This window comes from Cydia fagiglandana, chromosome 11 (genome assembly GCF_963556715.1).
Source record: "Cydia fagiglandana chromosome 11, ilCydFagi1.1, whole genome shotgun sequence".
In the NCBI taxonomy this organism is placed as follows: Eukaryota; Metazoa; Arthropoda; class Insecta; order Lepidoptera; family Tortricidae; genus Cydia; species Cydia fagiglandana.
The window spans coordinates 12,691,041-12,717,688 of record NC_085942.1 but is presented as its reverse complement, the minus strand read 5'-3'; the positions used below and the strand labels follow the sequence as shown (position 1 = coordinate 12,717,688).

The 26,648-nt window shown below is 39.6% G+C and overlaps 1 protein-coding gene across 4 annotated transcripts in view; it reads right to left on the bottom strand.

The window, feature by feature from the left end:
* Window positions 1-26,648, bottom strand: part of LOC134669026 (zinc finger homeobox protein 4) — a 152,887-nt gene that overhangs the window by 106,283 nt on the left and 19,956 nt on the right. For all 4 annotated transcript variants that reach the window (XM_063526545.1, XM_063526546.1, XM_063526547.1 and 1 more), the window contains exon 2: window positions 3,402-6,180. In XM_063526545.1, the coding sequence (XP_063382615.1) occupies window positions 3,402-6,144 (2,743 nt within the window). In that variant the 5' untranslated portion in view covers window positions 6,145-6,180. The remainder of the gene's footprint in view (window positions 1-3,401; window positions 6,181-26,648) is intronic.

Here is a 26,648-nt window from a genome sequence, read left to right as displayed (position 1 = left end):
ATTTCTATAAATGAAGCTCACTATTGTTCGGCGTGAACGTTTGTTACTTTTCTGAATCGAAGTTAAAAATAAGAATCTCCTCCTTTATATTATTAGTAGGTTCGTTTTGTTTGCGATGTCCCGGCAAGACAAAGGTATCGCTCTATCCATCCCGTACGCACACACGCACAGATGCATTAATGCTAAGGTAACAAGTATATTGTAATTTCGCACACAAAGAAGATACAGGACGGGCAAACAATCATTGTTCATTATTACAAAAGGTTTCGAATATTTCGTTTCGCATTGGATCAAATGCATTGACGGATATGACGGTGGGTGCGAGGGGGACAGGTAGTGTGGAGATATGTGAGAGTGCAATTATTATTTGACCAGGGATAAGTCCGCGGCGTGTGAAAGAAGCTGGCCGCATTGTTTACGCTCAAATAAGGAAGGTGAAAGAAACGGCCGGCAGGGGCGCAGATTCGTTAAGTAACGTTACAATCACGCTTTATTAGATGAGCAACTGACAGCCTGCCCGGCTATTGTACTCATTTAAGATACAGAAAAAATGACACAAATAAATCCGAGGATAACCGTCAAACAAAAGAATTCAACGTGCATTTGAAAAATGGGTCATGAAATTTTATTTCTCAAAATCTTATAGGTACTTACATTTTAGGTAACAATTTGCAGCCGTTTCTTGGATTAATCAAAGTTACAGCCAGTGCAAAAAATTAAGTAATAAGGGGCTAATATTTCCCTTAATTAAAACTTGAAAAATATCTCACAGTCGAGCAGATCCGAAACCAGTCGTGTCCCCTGCTCGGAACCCGTTCCATAGTTTTAATCAGTTAAAACCGTTACATCTAATGAAGGGGAGAGGGATAAGTAAGTAAATCCGAGTAATAATAGCGCAACTGACCCTAAATCCAGGGCGAAGTGACCAGTGAATGTAATTATTTATGATGGAGAATCGCCGACCCACCGTCTGGCGGGAGCAAAGAACAATACCCAGGTAAAGGGACCTTGTCTGCATAAATGCCATCTCCAACGCTTTTTGTCAATGGACAAAGGGTCTTTTCTAAGGAAACACCACATCGTTATAGCGTCGTAAAGTAGGTATTGTGCAGTGCGATGTAAGTTTTGTTTTGCAAGATTTAGGTCAGGATTTTTACAATGTGGCGTCAGTAACACAATGGAGCCTGAACGATTTTTTGCTGCCGAGACGAAGGTGTTGCGTTTTGTGTTCCGCTTTTTGGAAATTGATTGCACACATGCACAAGATTTGAAAGACAAAATCTGGCTAAACCTCTTTAAATTTATTTAGGGATCATTTTATGAGAATTCCAAGATTAACAAAAAAACCTTATATTACAAGTTTGCTTAGCAAAAAATTTATTAGACAGACAGAGATCCAGCTGGTTCTTTGACTCAATACGAAGGGGTAATTTCAGACCGGTTATAATCTGGTTTTAATTGTAATTGATGATGAGAAAAATTAATGAATAAAGAAACCAAGGGACAAAAAACGCGTCATATCCAATTATGATACTGTAATATTATGATTCTCGTACAAGTCGTTAGAGTTACTTTAGCAATTAGGTTTAAAATCAACGGAATTCCATTGGGAACTTGAAATTTTCTTACAAGCGATCGTTTAAAACGGTCCTCTATAAGGTGAAAATAAGTAATAAGCATAAACATGAGACACAATGGTGTAAGCCGGATTTCTTTCGCCTCCACGTTTCTCTCGAAGTTTATCGTATTTCACCGCGACCATAAACATGCGATGGGCGATGCGGCCGGCGACATTGTACGATGATGTAGCTCCTCATCACAAGGGGCAATCATCCTTAATGCGCGATGGCCACATACGTAATGCGAGTCATTGTCCCGCGTGTGGTACTTATGGAAAATTCGCGTTCTCAATTCAAATCTTCTTTCCGTCTCCCTCGCGCGCGGGGCGGAGCCGCCTCCGGCCAATGACAGCCTCCGCCTGGTGGCGACACCGTGTAAGGCGTACGTTATTAAAGAAACCTGTTCTAATGTTGCGCGCTTTAAATTAAATTTAGTCCGTGTGTAATTATCTCATTATTGTGATTACGAATTCTCCGCTAAATGCTGCTCGGAATGGAGATTGCCTGCCTAAGTGACGGTCACGCGGCGAGGCAAACATTGCCTAATGAATGTCTAATGTTAACTTGTTTACTATTTACCCAAAACACATGACGTCTGTCAAAGATCCACCGAAGCACAAGTAAAAACGCAACACAAAATTGATTAAGGAACGAATCGGTTTAAATTGAAGGCGATAGTGACGTTTCGAAATCACATTCATAAGTCGATTCAGTATTACTTTATCGATACGAACGCCGGTAATGGTTCTGGTTGAATTAATTTTAATGGGATTTTTACGCTTTATAGAATAAAATGTTTTGAAATATGCTTAGGCAAAGTAATAAATAATCATGAATTTATTTTGCCATAGTTGTTTTGAAAGAAGTTTGTTGCGAGTAGCGACATCTGGCGTAAGGTGGAAACACGAGTTGGAAAAAATGAGGGGCGCACGCGCCGCCGCATGTAATCAGTTCACTATCATCACCGTTAACCTGTTGAATTATGACGTGTAGCGTAACAGATGCTGAGCGGACATTTTTGAAGGATAATATTGCATAAAAAATGTTTGGGCAAAATAGTATTTTTAGTCTTTCTGTCCAGGCAAAAGTACATACTCAAAATTGTGTGCCTTGAATATCGACTATATTATTTACATTAAGTAGGTATACTTTAAAGTCTTTTTCCTAATTTTAATAATGTTGTTTTTGTTTATGTTGCACATATTTTGCTTTTTTTTTGACTAATTTATAAATCTTATGATAAAGTAGGCTAATAATTGGTATGAGTTTCTTAAACGAAATAATTCGACTAAGACAAATGGCTTAAAAGGAAGTCGAACGCAAAAATATAACAATAGGCTATCAACGCCCCGATAATTATCAAACAAACTACTTGTTTCCTACTTGTCACTTCGCTGAACATGAAAAGAAGGTTTAAAAAAAGAGGTTTTGTTTTATTAAATTAGTTACCTACTTTAATTTCAGTCGGGGCAAACAAGGTGGACGTTGAATTAATCAATTTCTACATTACATATAAAAACAAAATCGAATACGGTTTTTGTATTAGAATGACATAAATAGGAGTTTTTAACTTTTTATTAACGTCTTAGGGCCACTTGCATCATCCCACTAACCCGGGGTTAAGCGGTTAAACCATTAACCAAGTGGCTAATTGTACTGGTAACCATGGTAACTCTAAAACTTCAACTTCCATTCGTTAAACGGTAAACCCCGGGTTAATGGAATGGTGCAAGTGGCGTTTAGTCTAATGTTACTGTTCAAAATTTAACATATTATGTTTACCATTGTCTTGTTGATCGTATGGGCTGGAGAGCTCCGCTGGCTGAGGGATGACTTGGAAGAGCTCGGCGACGTCAGGCGTGGGGTCTTTGCCTTCAGAGCGCCTTTGCAGTTGATGTATTTGCTCCATCTGAAGATGCTTGACGGAGCGCACGTGCTGTAGGAGCGGCAGACGGTGCGGTGCGCCGAAACCGCAAAGCGCACAGCGGTACACGCGCGGGCGTTCACGGGGAATTCGCGACACACACTCGCGAAGATGTCTCAACAACAGCGCGGCGGCCTCGTGCCGGGCGCCAGCTGCGTGCAGCTGCAGCTTATGCGCAGAATTCGTATAATAATCACAAGCACAACACCTTATCTGAACACCACCGACTCCAGCACTTCCCGTTCCCACACCACCGCAAAACTTCAACTTCCATTCGTTTCTTGGACCTCCTTCTTTTACGTGATTCACATGCTGCAACCTCTGTAAATGCTTATCAGTTTTGCAATGTAGCTGGAAATTTGCTTTGAGGTTTGTCTTGTATGTGCAGAGTTTGCAGACGTAATGACCGGCCACCAGTGCTAGGATTTCCTGCTCTCTGATCTTGGTGCGGTCCTGCGCGAGATGGTGGCCCAACGCTTCGAGAGAGTCTGTTGAGAAGCAGTTGCAGATACAACAGTGGAAGGTTCTCTCCGGTTCAGGATCGGCTGGCTCTGGTGGAGGCTCCATCGCGTCAGGGTTTAGGCCGACATCTAGATGAGCACCTAGTTCAGGTGGAGAGGGCCCAGGGCCACCCGTCATGAGTTGGATCATCAGAGCTTGGTTGTACGCCATGTCAGCTAAAGCAGCCTCAGGGTTTGGTGGAGGGGCATCACCAGCGCCATGGAAGTGGAGCAAGCTTTCCAGCTGTTGTTGGCTTTGTTGTCTGTGATGTAAGGCTGATAAAGTCTGCATATGTTTGACATTTTGCTGTAGTACAAGCATGTTGTGTGTATGCTTTTCAGATGTCATATGTATTCTGAGATTTCGAGCAACATTTGTCTCGTAATTGCAAACATCGCATCGGAATGTAGGCTTTGGTTTCTGACCCAGAGGAGAATGGTGCGGTAGAGGCGGCTTGTGTGGGCCTGGTGGCGTGTGCTGAGGAGCAGGAGGTAAAGTGCCTTCCCCAGGATTTCCTCCATTTTGTAGCTCTTGCATGTTATTTAAATGCTTATCGGACTGCATGTGTATACTTAAATTGCCTTTCGTAGTCGTGGAGTAGTTGCATACTTCGCATCTGTAGGGTTTGTATCCACAGGTGTATGTTTCGCCTCGTGCAAGCCGAGGATGTGGCTGACCAGCTATACAATAAATACAACTCGTTTCAGCTTCTGGGTGCTTTTCCTTCATATGGATTTCAAGCGTTTCTTGGTATTTGTAATGCCAGTTGCATTTAGGGCACTTCAGTGTTTTACAGGAGTTCCTACTGTGCATGCCAGCAAGGGGTCCTCCCAGTCTGCCAGAATTCAAAATTAATTCACATTTCGGGCAGTCTGCTCCAGACGGCCGTCCTCCGAGGTGGTCTGGACATACTCCTATCGTCGTGCCAGATAGAAATGCTGGAGGTGTTGCTTGGAATGGCGGAGAAGAATTTGGACTTGCGCGTGGCTGGACTGACGCGTTTATCGTATGTGGGTGTGCAACGGAGATCAGGGAATGTTGTGGAATCATAGCTTCTGCTATTGACCGAGGCGGTCTCCATGCCGGTGGGCTCGGCCTCCTTTCATCACACGTTCCGTTGGGTAACATTGAGTCACTATCTCTATCAATAGGTGTCACCATATCAGGTCGTTTGTCCATTGATGGACTCGATAATTCTGACACATTCGCGGGGCTTCCTGAAGCCGACGCTCGTGGTGGCGCCGTTGCGCCTACTGGCTCTAAAAATGAGACTAAAGCTTCTTTATCTTTTCCAACACACTGTATGATGGCGGAAGCATTTTCTCTTGATAAGGCGTCTCTCTCCGAGTCAAGTAATGATAAACTATGGTCCGACTGGGCATGCGCTACAAAAGATTTGGCGTATCCAAAACTCAATTTACATATAAAACACATAAGGATTGGTTTCACTGGCACGCTGACAGGACATTCCACAGACGGGGATTGGGGTCTCGGGGCGTCCTTCCCACCCCGAAAACTGAACACACGATAGCTGTGCATGACAGGCGCGTCGGGTCTCGCCCGGGCTCGTTCCGCTGCGAGCCTGCCATAAAGTGCACCGTACAGGGATGGGTTCCTCGACACGTAAAACGCGCTCGCTATCTGAGGGAATTCGAGCTGCCTCTCCACCACGTTGCTGTCGCGGCTGTCGACTATACACCCAGGTTCTATTTTCGGGAGGTCGGATAAGCTCGTCTCGCCCTCTGATAGTTCGGGATCTTCAATGATGTAGGCGGAGCCATCGGGGTTGTAGACGATTTTGCCGTCGAAGCGCTCGACATCGGAAGAGAGCGGTGGCGAATCTCTCCGCGAGGTGAGGTCAACGGCGTCGGGAGCAGCGGGGGGTGAGGTGGGAGCGGGCGCGGATGACGGCGCCGGCGCGGGCGCCGCCGGAGCCGCGGGCGCGTTGCGCGGTTCCTCCTCAGGGCTCATGTCGCCGTCGTCGTCGTCGTCGTCGGGCTCTAGCGCGGCGGAACTTTGCGGGTCGTCGCGCTTGCGGCGCCGCTTGCGCTCCGGAGGCGGGCCGCTAGCGGGGCCGCCGGGCTGCAGCGGCGTGGGCATGGCGCCGGGCGTCAAGGGCCGGCATCACATGCTCTCCTGTAACAAGCAACACAAATATGTTAATAAAAAACATCGTGACGATAAGCTTTGAGTCACTAGTATGTATGAGCTATGAGGTGCCTTATGAAGCTACTAGCCTGACTTAAACAAGCTACTTAATTCCCGTGACCTATACAAAACTGAATCAAATAAAAAATCTGCATTGACAATAAAATTATAACTATGAATACCTATATAATTTATTAGTACTAGTATAGTAGTACGTGCATTATATTATTATATCTATAATCGACTATCTGTAATATAATTAATTATTATAGATAGCGGGAGTGTTTTCTAGACTAAGTATTTAATTTAACTCTGATTCATCTATTTAATTGATAACCGTGTTACCGATCAATGAGTCAAAGTCAATCGGCCATTTAAAACATCAGTGCACATTGAATGTGTCCGACATTTCTCACGGGCTAGTTTCACCTAGTTAGCCGAAGGTGACCGCTCAATGGATTTTTGTATAGAATGGACCCGACCGGAAAAAGGAGGGGTCGCTCGCTTATGTCACTTGTTTTTGTTTCCAAAGATACACTGCGCACTAATTTTGTTTTTTATGTCAACCGTAAAATTGTAGCTACAGTCAGCTATAAGTATTCGATCAAATACTTAGACTGTCAATCGCTTAAAATAATATTTATTTAAAGATAAGACTTTCCCATAGAATGTACTAAGTTTACCCAAATTAAAATACCTACATGGTAATCGTTGCTTATCTAACAGACATTTGCGCAAACAACTACGATCAATTTATCGGCCTGACAGCCTGTCAGTGCTGTCAATGCCGACACTTCTACAATTAACAAACCAACAAACACACGAACCTGAGAAAATACTTTTTATAAACATTTAAAGAAAGTTCACCGAATAACAATCCTTATTACCACTACATAAGAATGTATGGTGATGAATCATTCGTGTCTACCTATTACTCCGACTGATCAATAAAGTAAAAATTCGTTAAAAATACAAGATTAACACTTCATCTTCGTTATCTCGGTGTTATCAGAGATATGTGTCCTACAAATGCCCGAGCAACTAGGACTGGTATAATATGTATTTACTTAGTTGACAGCTTCGAGATAATCAATATCACGAAACAGTCGAATAATGATTGAGATGTATAAACCTCACACTATACATACCTACCAAAGTACCTACCTATGTTTTTAAATTCCAGAGGATCATCAGTCTGATTACACAAACCGTCCCAAGTTGATAAATGAGTTTTATTTTATATACTTAATACAGAGGACATCCCGAGAGTAGCTATTAAAGTTTTATATTATTGTACGGACACGTAGTAACATTTCAGAAAGTATAGGGATACCTATAGGTGACGAATTCTACACCGCAACAGAAAACTGTTTTGCCGACATGTTTTTTTAGCTTATAATTTTTTAAGGTATGTTCGTTTTTAGGTCTTAGTTGCCTGAAAATAAATGATATTTGATTGTATCACATAGGTACTTATAATATAATGACATTACACTGTCATTATTCCTTGAAACAATGTATAATTCAATATCTATTTGTATAGGGATGCGTCAGTAAAAATCAACGAAAAAACAACTCAAAGGTATAAAAACAAGTACCTATAGCAAACCGGCTTATTAATCTTAATATCTTATAAACATTTGTTTTCCTTGAAAATCTGCATGCATTAATGAATATAGGTAATTCAAATTCCAACGAATGGCCTGACTAATTCGAGGATTACGCCATGCACTAATCATATTACTAATGAATAAATAACTGGCAGGATGTGACTGATAACGTTATAAATTTATAATATATATTATAATGTTAATATGAAATCGGGTATTCCTTACACCGGATATGTCTGATAAGGAGACGGCTAGACTTGAATTAGTTAAGTGCAAAGATTGTCAATTTATGTATTTGAATCTATAAATTGTAAATACCGATGTCAATCACAATGAAAAAATCAACGATGATCAACTGTATTTTCAATTTATGGGTTGTAATAATGTGGTACGTCAAACAATAAAAAAGGAAAAATACATTTACATTTATGTATTTGACTTATTTAAAATGAAATTGCTGCCTATCAGAATTTTTTTGACTTATGACATAAATATTTGTCTTACAAGATTTAAACTAAGAGATACATATTTAATTAAACCCATAAATTAAATAATGAAAATAGTGCTTGTAAGATTCATAATGTTGCAAATAACATGTAATTTTTGCTTTCTAGTATCTCTGTAAATTGTAACAAAAAACTTACAAAATATTTACTAGACAACAGGTTTTATTATAAGCAACAGTTTTTTGAACGTTAAATTACATATAATAGAAATATAACGATCTAATAAATGTAATATTTCCATAACTATTTACATATATTGTGATTAAGTATTATGTTATGTAATATTATTTTTAGATTGTAAGTTACATACTTAAATTGCAGTGCCCTTACAGGGTTCATATGTATGTAGCTTGTTCACCATTCTAATGTAAGACCTAATTGTACCTATGAAAGCAGTAAATTACTGATTACTGATAAATAACTACCAATAAATAAGTTTTATTTAAGAAATACCTCAGGAAGGGAATACCTTGCAACCTGTAGGTATGTTAAATTTATAGCGTCAAAGGTTGTAATTATCGCTTGGTAGTTAACACCCAAAAAAACAATACAATTATGTAGTTAATCGATGAGTACGTCCTTCAAAAACTCTTGTAAGCTCCCCAAATGCCCGCACCTACCTATCCATGTTTGCTCTATCGAGTGTGGTCCTTGAAATTAAGTTGATGCGTGATAAATTATATCAGGCGATATTCTGAACAAATATTGGCCCAGGCGACAGTTACGAGTTGTGTGAATGAGTTTCCTTGTGTGATTTTATCTATTTCGTGGAGTTTTCTTGGGTTTTAGGTGTAAGATTAGATTTGGTTACCTAATAGTAAGTTTCATTTGACTTAAATCGTATTTTAGATACCTACCTACTATTGGTTATGGTATGAGATTAAATTGTAAATACCAATTGAAAGATCTAACATCATCACATGTAACTTAATATTTAATACACATGGTAGGCAGGTACTAATCATAAACAGGAAAAAAATCTCAAAGGAATACAAAATAATTATGTAATTATTATAGTCTGTCTCAGCAATGGCAATTTGTAGATCATTTTGCAGTGCTAATGTGTACGCCTTGGATATTATGCAAAGAGCTGGTAATTAGACTGAGGTGAACGCCCTACTTGCTATTAGCAGTAAGGCTCATTTTCGCTAGACTTGCAGCCAACTAGTTGATAGCAAGTCTTATAAGAATTTCTAGTTGGAATTTCCATATGAAAATGCTCATAGTTTAACCTGTCTTTGTCAATACATTGACATTACTAAAGCTAATATTTTCTATTCAAATGGAATATTATTTTTAAATTATGAAACAAATGCGAAATCATAAGGCTTGAATAGTTTAAGCTATAATTTGGGATTTGCAAGTGCTGGTGGTGGTGAAGTCAATGTTTAATGAGCGGACACGTGCTCGGTTTCCCACTATGACAATCACTGGAGTTGTCAATTTCTACCAATAAATACCCCGATGCCTGCACCAGAACTAATATCCGATAAACTCACACACAAATAAACATAATACGTAGTTACATTTCAGTGCAAATTACTTACGCCGATGTGTGTGTGAGCGTGAGAAAACTACGACGGAAATAATGATGCTTGTGTGCACCAATACAAATGCGATTCCCGTGTTTGGATACGTCGTTCACCGCACACACAGTTATCGGCGCACGCACACAATCGAGGATCCCGCATCAGACTAGTGCTACAATAGTTACAAAGTCCGTCATAATGAAGATGCGCGCTTTTCAATTCATTAATGAGGCTCCCATAATGTTATCGACATTATATACTTTGGATGATTTTGTCAATAGCCAATGAGCGGCAAACTGCATGATCACCACATCACCAGCTAATCTGCGGGATTTGTTTAAGGAGAAAGTCAATCAATTATAATTTAAGCTGATAAGGCTTCAATGGAAGTGACACTGAGAAGTAGCCGATGCCAGTGCAATTGCTTCAACTGTACATATATAATCGTATATTATAAATTAGCAAACAACATGCTGAGTCAATCAGCATTCTCATTACCGGTAGACGGCGAAATGGGAATTCGTGAGCCACGGATCACTTTCCAATAAGAATTTACTGGCTGGAAACTGCGACATTCATAGTCATTAAATGTTTCATGCCGAAGCTTTAGAACGGGCTAACGAGTATCATACGACGTCATGTCACAGTGTTACATATACGTTATGATTGTGCAATAGAAACAAAGACGCGAAGTCGATAGCGGTAATTCACAAAAGCTTCGTCATCGCTTGAGGAAGATCATCATAAGAGTGCTCTGAGTGTCACGAATCGCGAGGGCAAGTTATACTTGTCTTAGGGTGTGCTCACAGTCGAAACAAAATGTATAGTCCAGAGCAAACATGCGCAGGGGCAAAGAGATGCGCGGTAACGAGAGCCGCGGTAGACAACGTCCATATTAATAATCGAGGGTTATTACGCGAGCCCTCATTAAGTCGTCCGCCGCTCGCCCCACGAAACCGCAGAACACTGCTAAATAATTACCCCCGGCCGCTTTCTTCACGAAAACATCGTAAAAGCGCATTAAACAACATCTACTAAGTCGGCGCGAGGAATTACAATAAATAAGGTATTAAGCCCGCGTTGTCAGGCCGGACCGAAAATGTCGAAAAGCTATTAATGGAAATAAAATTGAGCGAAGTCTGAGAGAACGATTTACTTAATACATTGATAATAAGTGGAGGGAATGTATGTAAAATGTTGCACGTAATGGAGGTAGTCTCGTTAGACGTGGGAAAGCCGATGGGGATCGAATCCGGCTACTACATGGTAAGGATCGCGATGTCTACCGTTAGGGTTTAACTTTAAACCTTCATTAATGGTAATGGTCCTGAACTTGGAGGCTGGGAATGGCTCTTTTTGCGTGAGCGCCGGGCGAGGCGCGTTACGGTAATAGCCGTGTTCAACACGGGGCTCCGGACCAGCAAGTGTACGTCTTATGAGATTCCTGGGATGTTTCCCTCTATGAGATGTAATAAGCTTCTGTGCCAATAAGATCTTTCTCTAAGAATTATGGCTGCCATTAAATTTTTAGTAAGCCACATACCTATAACTATAGTGTCAACAATTTAACATCGCGTCGACTTGCTGAAAACTACGATACCTAATACTCGTATTCAGATTGTTTTTACAATAATCGGGTGTTCTCCTTAAGATCCCAAACGTACCTATATAACTCTCGAAAATAGGTACGTTTGTATTTTAAAACATTGAAGCCGCGTAAGATTTTACATCCATTAATCTCTCAATCATTTGCTAATTATCGGGTATTTTATGTAAGTATAATTAAACTTTCGTAAACTTTTGAAATCCCAGTGAAAGCCATAATTAAAACGTCTGTCATTACACACGATAATGAAGTGACAGTGCGAATTCGTAAACCACACGACGCGTTACAAAGACGAGACGTGAAACGGGAGTCTCACTTGTTGATTAACGAACGACGATTTTACTTTCCCATTAATTTGAGTTTTAATTAACCCCAAAACAAAGCGGCGCGTGATTAACCAAATTACGAAGTTAATTAAACGTTAAACCGAGCTTCAAGGATCGTAAATACTCACGAAGTACTTAATCGCCGAATTGAGATCGAGGGAGATGATGATTTTATGATTTATTTGCTTGGAAAGCTAATTGTTTTGGACGCCCGCCGGCTGTCGCCATTGTAACCTCGATCGCTGCTGCCCGAAGATATCAAACTTGTTACTTCTATCGGCGATTACAATCTGGATTTGAAAAGATTAACAAACACTCCGTTCTTTATACAATTAGGTACCACTTTTGATGATTTGTAGTATTTAAACAAAGCTGCAGTGGTTCGTGAGGTAGACATCGCGTGAAGCTGCAGGTACCCTGGCGGCGCCACTCCGCCAGTCTACTCTTAGGAACCGTCAATTTGCGTCTGTAATTATTGCGGACCCTTCGATACTTATTTCTATTTTTTCTTCACTTAATTGTTGCAACAGATGACTTTTTTGTCGAACGACCTCAAAGAGAGCGGAAAGGCATCAAACGGAGCGTCGAATTTGGAAATAATTATAGATAAATAGTCCCTTGAGCGGCCGATTAAGACAATTTCCGAGGCAAATTGCCGCAGACGAGCATAATAGCACACGCTCAGCTCCGTCATAAATAAATCTGGATTACGTTTCTGTACGAGATTAAGATTGATTCGATCCCGATGCTTTCTGCTATTAATACCTACATAATGCCTCGATCGTGTTAAAACTTTAAATAATCACGCCGGAGCCGGAGCATAATTACAATCGACAAATTGCTGGCCGTCATTAAGATGATAACGGGTGGATGGTATCGGTCGGTTTCCAATAATTAATGATCGATACATGTGAAATAATTAATTAGTGGCTCAGGTCGATCCTAAAGGCTCGGAACAAAAAACAATGACGTGCGGTTTTAGTTCTGGCGCCGCGACATCCGCCGCACATCTCCTATAATTTGAGACCTCGAATTAGTTTTAATTTTATATCTCAGCGATGAGCGTGACGCCATCTTAAAGTTCCCGAGAAATGTGTCATTAATGTTAATTTCAATGATTATTATATTTTTCTTGGTTATGATTTGGATTGGGATTCCGGTGTCTCAAGTTTTTCTGTTGGTTCGTTAGTGTGCGGAACCACACAGGCTTTCTCGTCGGAGACGTTGTCGCCCAATAATTACAGGGCTTGTTACTATAGCTAACAGAGAGTTAGCTTCAGGATATTCAACATTAGTCTGAGCTGCAGAGAGGCGAACCTGTAAAGGATTCTAGAGTCAAGTTATACTAGAGTATAAGGTAGAGCTCACAGGCAAGTGAGACAATTTTGTGAATAAATGGTGTCGACTTGTAATGTCGGAACAATTACCAGCGAGGGCATTAAGCAGCAAAGTTTGGTCTTGTAATGTGCTGCCTCGTAATGGTCTGCGGGTCACTGGCGACTGGAAAATTAGTTCACTTTAACTATTATTTAATGTCGTTTTATAATGGTAGTGTAGAAAGAGTTTCAATAAATTGTGGGAATTTGAAGATTTGAATGAAAGAAAGCTTGATGACGGTTTTGTGAACTGTTTTTGTTTACCCACCGAAATGTGGCGGTGAGTCCGATTCAAACATTCAAGTTCAATGAAAATGTATCACTTTGTATCAAAATATTTCTACAAAGTATACATAAAAGTAAATAAGTTCTGGTTTACGAAAAGTTGCAACGATCATCAAAAACGATGCCAAAATGATTCCATTTTTTTCCAGTTCGTTACAATACAACATTTGGCGGCCAGACTCTTATACCTACCTACGATTAAAATCCAGCTACCCTCTATAAACCTCGTTAAAATATTTAGATATCACGCTAGAAGCGAACACGAAAAAGGTTCTATTAATTCGATCAGCCTTCCGAGAAGCAACGATAGCATGATACTGGTATGTAATTACATGAGGCTATTAACATCGGCCGTGTACAAACATGGCGTATGATTGTTGGTTTCGTTTTAATTGCGCACACGCATCCACCAGTTAGCTCTCCCTGATTTACTCGTGAGAAAAGTAATATTAATTTTATTGACGTTTCCAATAACTGATAACTCACAGGGGATAGAGATTGCGCGGAATTGGAATATTAATCGATTTTCGCAGTTTTATTACTCTGCTCTAGTTTGGTCTGTATTGCTTGCTTTAACTACAAATTTTACCTTCTTTTTAAGCAACGTAAAATTGAAAAGGGATTGACCATGTCATGGTAGTTTTCAAGCACTTCATCCTTTTAGCGCCAAATTGAGGAACGTTTCTACCGAAAAAAATTTTTTGTGTTATGTACCTACATAATTAACACATACCAGTAAGTACCTACCTATAGGTATAAATAAAAAAGTGTTACGTGATGGTAAGAAGGAATCCATGAACCCGTAGAGAATGCCGTGTAGCATTAAGTCCGCCTTTTGTCACTGTATATTTTTTACTGTGCAATAAAGTTTAAAATAAATAAATAAATAATAACCCTTTTCTCCTCTCCGAAATCGCTTAAAAATATTTACTTATGATAATAAATATAAAGAAAATTGAACATCTACAATTATTCTGAATAAATGGTGTATGAAAACGGCATGAAAAATATAGTATTCTAATAGAAAAAGTTACTGCCGCAAGCCTAAGGTAAAAGCAAAATAACGTTAGCAATAATAACGTACGACACCGCGGCAACGACGACTCGAGAATTTCATATCACCACATTTACATGTATTCCATTCGCAGAACTAGCGGCCCGACCTCCCCGTCGTTATATCCGGGGAAAGAATATCTAAATTCAATTACAAAAAGGCTTCTCCGCGAGGTGTGCCGCTGCACCCGCGCCTCCTACGAAAAGGGTGTATAACAACTCAATTTCTTCACGTTATTAAGATGGTGGGGTGCGCTGGGGTGGCTTGGAACACAAAAAGAATGCTAATTTAAAACTCTTATTGCCGTGTTTGTATGCGCGCGCGCTTTATGTATCATTCTCGTAACAAAAGGCGGAGAGCCGCAGCCCGAGCGCGTAATTTCAATCTAATATTCAATTTGAGAAGTATCGCGAGCTCGAACCGCCATCTTATATTTATTTACTCGACTTTGAGCGTTTTCTTCGGATTTCTTACTTGTCGTTGTCAATGTTTGTAAAAAACGCCTACGAAATTGCTTTTATAAATCTCCTTTTTAGGGTTCCGTAGCCAAATGGCAAAAAACGGAACCCTTATAGATTCGTCATGTCTGTCTGTCTGTCTGTCTGTCTGTCTGTCTGTCTGTCTGTCTGTCCGTCCGTATGTCACAGCCACTTTTTTCCGAAACTATTAGCACTATACTGTTGAAACTTGGTAAGTATAAACATAGAAAAAAAAAACAATAAATTTTTAGGGTTCCCCATACATAGAACTGAAACTTAAAAAAATTTTATTCATCAAACCCATACGTGTGGGGTATCTATGGATAGGTCTTCAAAAATTATATTGAGGTTTCTAATATCATTTTCTTCTAAACTGAATAGTTTGCGCGAGAGACACTTCCAAAGTGGTAAAATGTGTGTCCCCCCCCCCCTGTAACTTCTAAAATAAGAGAATGATAAAACTAAAAAAAATATATGATGTAGATTACCATGCAAACTTCCACCGAAAATTGGTTTGAACAAGATTTGGTACGTAGTTTTTTTTTAATACGTCATAAACCGTAAACCGCAATTTTATTATGTTACTTGCTGTTACGGAACCCTTCGTGGGCGAGTCCGACTCGCACTTGGCCGCTTTTTTAATTTATACGTTTGGCTATCAATTCGGGACCGTATTGATGAAGCAAATAGGAGGTGATCCTCGGATTTATAGATAATTGCTTCATTCCCACGGGCCGAAGAAAATAAATTTCACCGGTTACAATAGGCGATTTCCTCAGACTGCTCCTAAACGGGGGGCGATAGACGGATAATGCTTAGATCGTGATATATTAGCCTAGGAGCTAATGCTTACCTATTACCATACCACACCTTGAGCATACACCTAACGGACTCATTTAAACTTGGTTAATACAATGTAATGCGCAATTTATAAACCATACTTTCTAGTCAGGCATTGTTTAAAATAGATAGTGGATTCGAAAACTCCCTACGAGCACGATATCTAGAGATAGACCTTTGAAGCCAAGGTAAGGATAGTTTAGATACGTCGAAGATTGTCGTGTGCGAGTTACCTCATAAAAAGATAGTTTTATTGTATATCCGGTGGCAATATAAAATGCAAGAGAAATAAAACGAGGCGATGCGGGCCCTATCGATGCACCAGTATGCACTGACTTGCATTTGTCAATACACGTTACAAGCTTCGGTCGCTGTGACCTGATTCCGAGCCCGTGTCGCTTAGACCTTCAAAAATATGCGATAGTATTTTATCCACGTAAAGTACCTAATACTCTTTCACACGAACTCAAATATAATTTTCTCAGTGAGGTTCCTTCATGAATAAGTATCTAATGCTAGCTTTATATTAATTGCTGATGAATATTTTTATCATAAAGTATGACTCAAATTCCGAAAAATCAATTAAGTACGTAGGCGTACCTGATTTTTAAAACACTGACAATGATAACATTTTTTTTTAATAAATATAACGATTTAGAAACCAGAAGGTTACTCGATAACGAAACCAGTTAACAAAGCGCTATCATTTTAAATACAAACATCATTATTTTCCTTATTATTGCTTATTGCAATTACGCTAAAGTAACAATTGAGTATTGTAGCCGTACCGATCGCCTAGTAGCTGCTAAGTATGATTTTTAGCCTCTTACTGTGTGCAGAAAGCGTGTGCGGGCGTTTCCTGATAATTTGCCTGCGTTGCGCCTGCCCCGGCGCACCTAGCGGAACCTCCGCCGTTTCGCCACAGGTTTGTTTGGGGAAGGGGAGGCGATCCTTACTTAACGATCACCTACTTATTTTTTCGTTAAACGAGTTTACTAACCTTCGTCAATGTATTGTGCTACGTTCCGAATCGGAAATTCAAACAAATAAAGAGCCACCTACACGTTTTTAAAAGTTGTAAGAGTAAGTATCTTAAGCACATCAGAGTTTAGGACAACATATAAAACTTGAAAACTCATTAAGAAGTTTTATTTTCTAAAATAAAACACGAAGGTGCTCTTGATGACCAGCACTTCTGACTTAAAAGTGGAACATAATAAAAAAGGGATCAAGATAAAATTGACATTGTCGCATGATAAATGATCAGATTTAAATTTAGGAACCAAAACTTAAGGCAGCGCACCTCGAACGCGACGAGGCCGTTTATAATTATAATTAATATTCTCACCGTATTAAGGTGGTCGGCGGAAAAAAAACGAGATTCGACGCGAGAATTAATAACAAACAAATGGGCTACCTGCTATGTTTTTTGTGCACCCTACAGGTAGACGTTAGGACCGCGATGATGAAAGGAACTCAATATATGCGTCTGTCTGATTTTAAACAATAATGTCTGATTTTGACACGGTTGCACCTTTTTATGAGCAACATCGAGTTCATTCACTGGAACTAGCTTCGGTAAACAAGGCAAAAAATGATGCATCGGAAACAGGAGTTCACTACTGTGTGATAAAAACCACGTAGACGTGAGTGTGAGGTCGAATGAATGCATCTAACTGTAACCTTCTCGCAAATGTCGCCTACCTGATGACAATTATAGATGAAGCACAAATAAGCGCTCGGCCTACGCTCTCGGGTTACTCCGCTGTGACTTATTAAAAAAGAAAACAAAAAGTAAGCTGCATTGGAAACAAGAAACCAACGATTCGAAATCCGGGACAAAAGAGAGGAACTCTCTAAACGTGATACCATAATGACAAAACAGAAATATGATTTCGATTAAATGGTGGGATAGGGACGGGAAGATCGGGTGCTAGTGTGGGTGCGAGGAGCACAGGGCCATGGTTAATAATAAAAATATTTTATTTGTATAGCGGGGTAAAACACCCCCGCTGCGGGCTGTTTGGTCGGGCCGGCATCCATCATCATTATATTAACCGATTTAACACTTTTGAACAGATTCTTTTGACGGTAGGTGGTACACGCGGGGACAAATGTGCGGATGAAACTGGAACCGTTGGTTACAGCTTTAATCGTTAACATTTATAACCGCGGCTCGAAGTGCCGCTGCAGACGTCTGAATTCGATGATACAGCAATTCATCAACGCTGTATCTCGGTCTAGGTTCAGCCTCCATGTTAGGCAACGGATTCCAGACCAGTCTATACAATTCCCTCTTTGGTCAATCTGCAAGCATTAGTAATTACATGAATGCGGCTCGCGGTGAACTAGGTTGCATATTTTGAACAATATTGTAAGTAAACCTATGTGATTAAGTCATATCAACCAAATACAGTTAACGCTATCCTCACCGGTTGTATTTATTGTAACATTTTAATAAACAAACTTACAAATCGCTGCGTAAACCCGTTCACTAGTAGTGCAAAAAATAGTAAGTCTACATTTGGTAGCCAGTACTTTAGCCTGCCCAGAAGACTTATAAGGCGAGCCTCGGTATTATTTGATTGCATAATTGATAACATTTTCATGTCAATTATTTTCCCGTATAACATTAATTGACGTTTAACATGTTCATGTGATTATAAATATTGAACAGTTCGGCTCGGCCGGGTCATTTAAGTATATGACGAATTACCGAGTGATCAGTCCATTCAGGTATAACAATTAAATGAAATGATGCATGTCGATATTAAAGTAGGTATTGATATGCAAAGCTGTCCATTACCGATGCGGGCGGTGCCCGTCCCGTGCTCTACTTTGTCCGACTGGTTGTATTTACAAGCCCAACTCGTAATGATTCTAACTATTGTTGGGTACAATTTTCTCACGATAATGAGTAATCAATGCCGATTTGTGTTCAGAAAATACTTGCAAGATTGTTGCAATTAGGTGAACGGCGGGAAGGGCTCGCATGCCGCGGCGCATGTTAGCGGCCTCACCCAATAATTAGAGGCAGTGATTAGATGCGAGATAAGCCTCATTCCGCTAATTACTCCCTAAAGCTAAACGAACGGGCTTCGGTTTTTGCCATCGACATAATTTAATAACCATATTATCCAGGCCGATTATATAGATAGTACTCGGCCTCGAGCGGTTCTCGCTACCAAGCGTCTGTAGTCGCTCCAGCGCAGCGTGTCATCGACGCAATCTCGCGAGGTCAGAGAGGAATGACCATGTAAACATAAACTCAACATCTAATGAAAGCAAGAGATGTTCAGTTCTCACTGCAATCACTGTTCTTCAGAATTAATTCCCATTACTATCAATTTAAAACGCCAGCATACAGACACGGCCGAGCGTCGCGTGTGGCTAACTCAATAAGGGCGATGCTTACACTCTAAAAAATGAAGACCAACTAAGAGCAGTTTCTTCTTAGTTGACGTTAAGTTAATTACAACAATTACGATCTTATATAAATCAATGAAAGCTGATTACTTAAAACAATAAGTGTATCTGTGATTGAACTAATAAAGTAGGTATTGATTAATCCTAACAATTGTATACCTTGCATCTATTATTAACTTGTTGACATAATTATGTAACGTAGGTTGATTCAATAAATATCAAGCTTAGTTGATCTTACTAGGGTCAATTAGTTACCATAATTCTTTTTCATGTATATATTGAACAAGATCTTAGTTGGCTCAGTTACATAGCAATAGTAAGATCAATCAGAATTACCTTATTTGAAATGTCGAAGTCCTTGTTAGGCTCGTATGGAATCAAGATGCTTGATTACGACTATCAAAATATTGATAGGGCCAACCAAATTTTTTTTAGAGTGTAGTACTTCTGCTTGATCACATCTAATGAACGCTGATCAAGCCTAACACCATACTTAAAATTTCACGCCACGGTGTTTAGATTATTATCATTTTAAAGAATGCATGTTTTTAACTTTTTACCTACTAAAGTACCTAATAAAGCTGTTACGATCGACAATATGACCTAGCGACGAACGAATCCCATTAACGTCGCATAGGTTTAATTAGGGGTACTCCGGTCGCCCACGTCAACGTCTGTGTGTGGGCAATCGAATTAGACCAGCAGACAATAGCGAGTTACCACCCTACGTCAAAACGTTTTCTCGCAATCTTGGATCGGGATTAAGGGAGTCGTCTCGCACGTTTTATCTCCGATTGTCCGCGTTAAACGCGCACTTGTGAAGTCGCCCCTCTAGAGGAAAATTGAAAGCGATCGCTTTCCCCGCTATCTTATCTGTAGTGTTAGACTAATTAATCGATGTAGCGCGATGATCGTTAGAGGTAAATAATGCTCGCATTGAGCGGAGGAGGTGATTTATAGGTGTGAATAGACAAAAGTGTCGCGGGCGGAGCGGGCACAATGGTGAGGAATGTCGTCGCAGGCCGGTCGTGCGCGCTCGTGCTCGGTCCACGCGGATTATTAATAACGCCAGCGCCCGCGCCGACTCGCCCCGAGCGACCCTCCACCTGCGTCGCGACCAAGCCTGACCATCACCCTTTAATTTGTTCACGGTGCCTTTTAATGACCGTATTGATGCAAGATTCCCGATCGACTAATTCTAGTGTTTGCGAATTTGATTTAAGATCAATCAATCTTTTGGCAAAATTCGTAAATTATTACATTCAGTCTCCCCTATCCCGGCTCCCTAACAATGCATAACAATAGAGTCGCCGTGGATTATAACTAATTCCCCAAATTGTGTGGGTTCATATTTGCGGGCAACAATAAGACAAAATAGTGATAATGTCACATGTGCGTACAGTTTGTCGCATTTGGAACTAATTGCGATATTTCATAATGTTGCGATTATTGAATGTAACATCTGCCCGATGTGATGTACTGAAAGACAATGTATAGGACCAAAATACTGCTTAAAGTATACTCTAGATGTGTTAGTTACACTCGTTCTCAATTACCTGATACTATTTTATTCTGACTTTTGGAAGGTAAATAATCTTTCGACAAAAAGATGATGTAAAGAAGATCACTTTGTAATGTTTTGTAACAAAAACAACGAAAGTGGAAAGGGCAAAGTGCTGTTCGATGCGTGTCGAAGTGAAAATGCAGTATGAAATTACGAATCACGACTTATTGATACCGATGTTAGTAAATGAGAGCACTTTTTGTCGCCGCAGCCTCAGCCCTTCGTGTCACGTCTCAAACTCGCCACATCAAAATTGAATCAGAAAAAACTACAGCTTACCAATCAGCATGTACTTCATTATCCATCGTAACCATTCGTGTTCATTCGGAAAAAGTCGTAGTTTGAAAACACTTGGTTACATTAACTATTTTTGCTCCATTTATTTGGGAAGTTTCAGAATGTGTTCACCTCACGACTCGTTTTTTGCCGTTTCCACCGACCACTTCTTACGCAGTGATGTCGTGAGTGGCTCGATTCGTTACCGAAACTATAATTAGTTTTACCGTTATTGGATATTTTACATTTTCAATGGGTGGGCTTGTTGATTGCTGTGGACGACGAAAAGCGTGACAAGTCATTTGTTTATTTTCTAAACTACAGATTGACGAGACGCCATTAAACGTTTTACGGTCCAATTTTATATCAATGTAGTTTCTATTAATGTTCAGAGTCGCGCCGTATGATGAATCTATCACGAATTCGTGGAACTACTGGGTAACAGGCATATGCACCTACAATAACAGATTGCGTTGTATAATTAACACATCTGCTGCTAATTGTCCCTGCCCCGCGACAAAAACTGGTAGTTTCGTGTAACACTTATTAGGCATGGCAGCGCGCCTTTCCTTCAAAATTTAATTATCGACATTAGAGCTGACACCAAAAACGGCGACAAGAAATTAGGCGTCGACGTGAACAAGAAACTGTTTGCAAAACTGTTTACAGGCGATTCCGTTTCGATTTGTAGAAAGTCGATAATTGTGTATGACGCCCGAAGCGCGGAGGACAGTCAATTATTCAAAGTGTAATAATTGATTGGATTTTAAATTTAATGACTCGTTCGAATGTTAGCTGACAATAGTAGACACGGGGTCGCTAAATGGATGGCATTATGTCCATGCACGGCGACGTCAAATATGAAGAATGATCTCCCACATTTGTCCTGGACGTCCCGGCTCCATTCAGCGGCGGGACAAAGCACTACACTACAACATTACATTTGATATTCAATCATTCATCATTTATTATTTTGTTGGTTTTTATATCCTACACAGAAATACTCAAACGGAGAAATCTAAAAAAAACTAAAGAAAATAATGAACTCGAACGGATACGAAGACGCGCAACAATACCACTTATTGCTGTTCTATTTAAACTACATGATGAAACCGTTAAAAGCTAAAAAATAAATTAGCATGAGCATGCAAAGACAAATAAAATAAGCTAATTCACAAGTCGGCAACAATGTACGGCTACCAAATTATGCTACAAGTAACTACATATTTGAAAATGTTTCACTCGTGATTGCTGCGTTAACACCGCCGGCCAATGATGCTCTGGGATCGTTATTCTTCTAGAAACGTCGTAAATATTAAAGACAACATGCTTGTTAAACCTTAACATGAAAATTTCAAAGATTAGAGTACTTTATCTGTCAAAGAACCATTAAAAGCTAAGCTTACCCAGCGTTCGATTAATGGAAAACTCCTAATCAATGTACATGGATGTGACATAAATGGAAGGAAAGTACATAAAGTTAGTACATAGTAAGAAGTTTAATTAATCTACGTCTGACGTAACACGGTTCGTTTTCTTTCTATTAGTGGCCGAAAGCGATTTGTTCAATTGATTCGCCGAAGCGAGCTCCAGTCTCAGCACTGTTTGTGCTAAGAATTTGTGGAGTTAACGTTTCTAAAGATCAAAGCGAGAATGATTAGCGGATCACTTGTAGATACTGTGTTGCATAAGTGGATACTAATAGTGTTCAAAGATATGTAATTGTGATTTACGTTTTAGCACTTCGTTACCGCCAAGGATAGCCAACATTGCGTACAAATACCATTTGATCTCCACGACTGAGCGCGCTGATGACTATAATTATTATGTGGAGGTAATTGTGGAAAATTATTGTAATAAACTTTCGAAGCTGACGCCATCACAATCGAAAGAGACAATGTGTCCCTAATGAATACCGGGGCAAGTAAAAGAAATTATTTACGCCACACAACGACAGTGCTACAAATATGGAGACATAAAGATGATGTAGAAATCTGGGTAATGATGTAAAGTGAATGGACAACGGGGTAATTACTGTGTGCACCAGTGGAGATGCTTTGGTGCGTATCGTCACTACGTTAATTGTCGAGCGTTTCTTTCAGACTTGGATTCTGCTACTACTCGTATTGTTCGATTTTACCGCATTTGTGTTTTGAAAATTGGAGTCTTTAGGGCCCCCCACATCTAGCGTCTTTCGAGCGTCGGCGTCTGTCGGCGTCTGGTCAGCGCTATGGAACATGACGTCGCTGCGCAGTTGCGTCGACGATGCGTCGACGTTGCGTCGATGTCGGCCATAGAATTGTAGACGCCAACGCTCGAAAGACGCCAGATGTGGGGGGGGCCTTACTGAGATAAAGATGCGATTATTTGGAGTTTTTAAATGTCTCTAGGGCTAAGTTTAGTTACATTTTCAAGCCGCATGAGCTGTGCTGTTTTATCATTAGAAATTGGAGCAAGTGTAAATTGAATACACAAGTTCTTCAAATATTTAGTAGATATTCGTGGCTACTTTTCCAAAATTTACTACATGATGAAAGATGACAACGTTATTCTCGAGATCAACCCAAATTTACTACCTATTACTAAGAAGGGTCGTTGTTGAGATGTGTCAACTATTGAGTAGGTACCTCTGTTATTCACATTAAACAAAATATGTTGTGACACAATAGAGCCAGTTTACTAAAGCTTCTATTAGCTCTATTCCAATAAAGACGACATTTCGAAGACATTAAAATTCTCTGAATCGTATAATTACATATGACACATTTTAACATTAAGGCGCCCACGCTCGGTGTGTTGTGCCTCTAAACTCGTATAATTTGTGTTAAAGCTGTAATATATGAGACGTTAGGAGTCCCTCGCGTTCCGTGCATTCGATCTTTAATAAAATTATCAAAATCTAAACAGGTTTTACGAACGCTAGTGGACTTATGAATGGAAATGGTCTTTGGGAATTCCAAATATTTCGAGGAGTCGTAAATAATACGCGGCGTGATATTTCCGCTGATCGATTTTATTAGGTTCATCCAATAGAACAGATCTGTGGAATCGCTACTGGATATCGAAATCCGCACCTAGACAATATTAATAAGCGACTGTTATTTCAATGATTTAATTATAATATTATTAATTTTAAGGCGCGGCTAATGGCAGCCGAAGCGTGTTTTCGTAAGCTTATTGCTACTTTATGCCGTTGTCGATATAAAATTTAATTGAGTAATATAAAACAAAAAAAATATATAATTAACGGTTGTGTTTGTAATAATTTACGTACAAAGTTCGGATTAAGAGAGACTCGAATGGTCAAGAAAGACGACGATAAGTTGATATGACATACCGACATACGCCTTATAATGTATCGGGTGTGGCCTGTAACATGAGCAAAAAATTTAACTGTAGGCTGTACTCCTCATACTGACCAACATTTGTTCAGCGACTTTTAAAATTAACTTGTGGTTTGATTTTTAATACACTTTTAAGTTTATTCTAAGACGCAATGTATTGCGAATTTTGTTATGTTTAAGGAATGACAAGCAACGTCAATCACAATGATATATGGCGTGGCGATGGCGTCCATTGAAGATAATATTTATTTTATATGAAAAATAGGGAGTCTAAATAATTCATAATTTTTAAAAGTTGTTGAACAAAAGTGTCACCGTTTCAGGAGTACAATCTATGTTTTAATTATTTGCTCGTGTTACAGGCCACACCCGGTATATCATAAAAAATAAGGACTCATCAGGAACAAGAGTGTAGTGCAGATAAATCACATACCTAAAAATTTTACAGAAAAATATATGATATCAATATAATGTTAATATCAGTGTTTACCGCACTTGCATATTTGTCGAAGCGCGGCGATGACGAATAAGTGTAGAGCGTAAGTGTAGCTATGGTATGGTAGCTGTGGTAGCTATGTATTTTTCATCTCTCCTCGCTTAAAATACACATTTCGTAATTTTTTTGAGCGATAGCACGTCGATCTTGTATGCAATGGTAGAGTCGTGATTCAGTCGGACCACTTAGGTATAGTTTTATGCCCGTAATTATTCCGAGCACACGTGGACGAGCTTTATGGCTGTACATGCGTTGCCTTATAACATACTCGCAACTATACCCCCTAGATCGTACATCTCTTAAACCTGCTAGTGGAATCTAACCTTTATCTCGCGCACAAAAAGGTTCGATTTGTCGCGATACCCCTGAACAGGATAAGAGATTACAAAAGTTAACAAAGTTACACCTTTTTGTTTTATAGGTTAACGACTCTACTATTAATAGTCCCAAACAGCTGCAGGTATGCGAGGAAGCTTATAAGATTATAATCAGTAATGCATAAATTATTGATTTAGGTACAGTCAGCATCTATAATATATCAGATCTGACAAAGCGTAACGATTCTAAAAGGCACTTTATCGAATAAGGCGTATGTGCGCGTTCAGAATTTTCACCACCTTGTCTGCTAGGTCTGAGTTATCAGAAAACCATAAGGACGTATCTACTGTACATGTAAGTAAGTCAAACTTCGCTTGAAACTTTTCCTACCGGATGAATTATAGGTACTTAATATATTAATATTTAGGTACCTATAAATCAAATTTGAGTTATAGGTATATTATTAAGACAATTATGTCTTAATAATATAGAGTTATATATTATTAAAACAATTATGTCTTAAAAATATGTCGGAGAATGGCTGAAATGTGCCATCTGTCGCCTTCAAGAGGCATTTTATCATGCAAACCTTGACAAATAGAGCAAACTAGGGTGTTACGTACACCTGAGTGGCGTTCGACGCAGTTCCACCAAGACGTCATAGAGTGCGCTGTTAAAAACAATTGAAGTCCAGAACAATTGAAGTTATGCTGTCAATCAATCGTCAGAAGAAGCACGATGAGAACGAACGGGAGAAGATGACGTCTGCGGCGGCTCCTGGGTCAAATCCACTGGTTTGCTTAAGATAAGAAACGTATCGCGTGCTGTGATTTGTAATGAGTCTTGTGCAGTAAAGTTTGTGAGTTGGACATCGTATTTCATTGAAGGCCCTCGTCATCCACGATTGAAGGTTCTAATGTGCTGCCGATAGTATGATACGCCCACAATTCCCGACAAATATATAACTCAAATTTATAATTCATCAAAACACTGTGTCAATCCAACCCTAGTTTAAAAAGAAGTACGGATGTGTAAACATTTTTAATCGGTAGCTATATACAATGTAAACATTATGCCAAAACATATTCAAGTCACAATAAAATCGACTGTGATATCGTTTGCATAATAAATATAATTTATCACTGACACCTGACAAAAACGCTGGTGTCGCCCAGGCAGGTATCATCTCTAGACAATGATATGAACACGATATACGTAAAACCGGTGGCAGTAACAAAGCATTTATAAGCCTAGCAACCTTGGGGATTACTCGTGGCAATGGACTGTATTATAATGCCGTAGATATTAAAAATAAAGCTTGATAGAAGAAGCACACAGCCTATACTACCTTTTGAATTATAACTAAAGGATCATTGCATAGATAACACTTACTTAAATACGTAGGAGTTAAACTGTCTAAC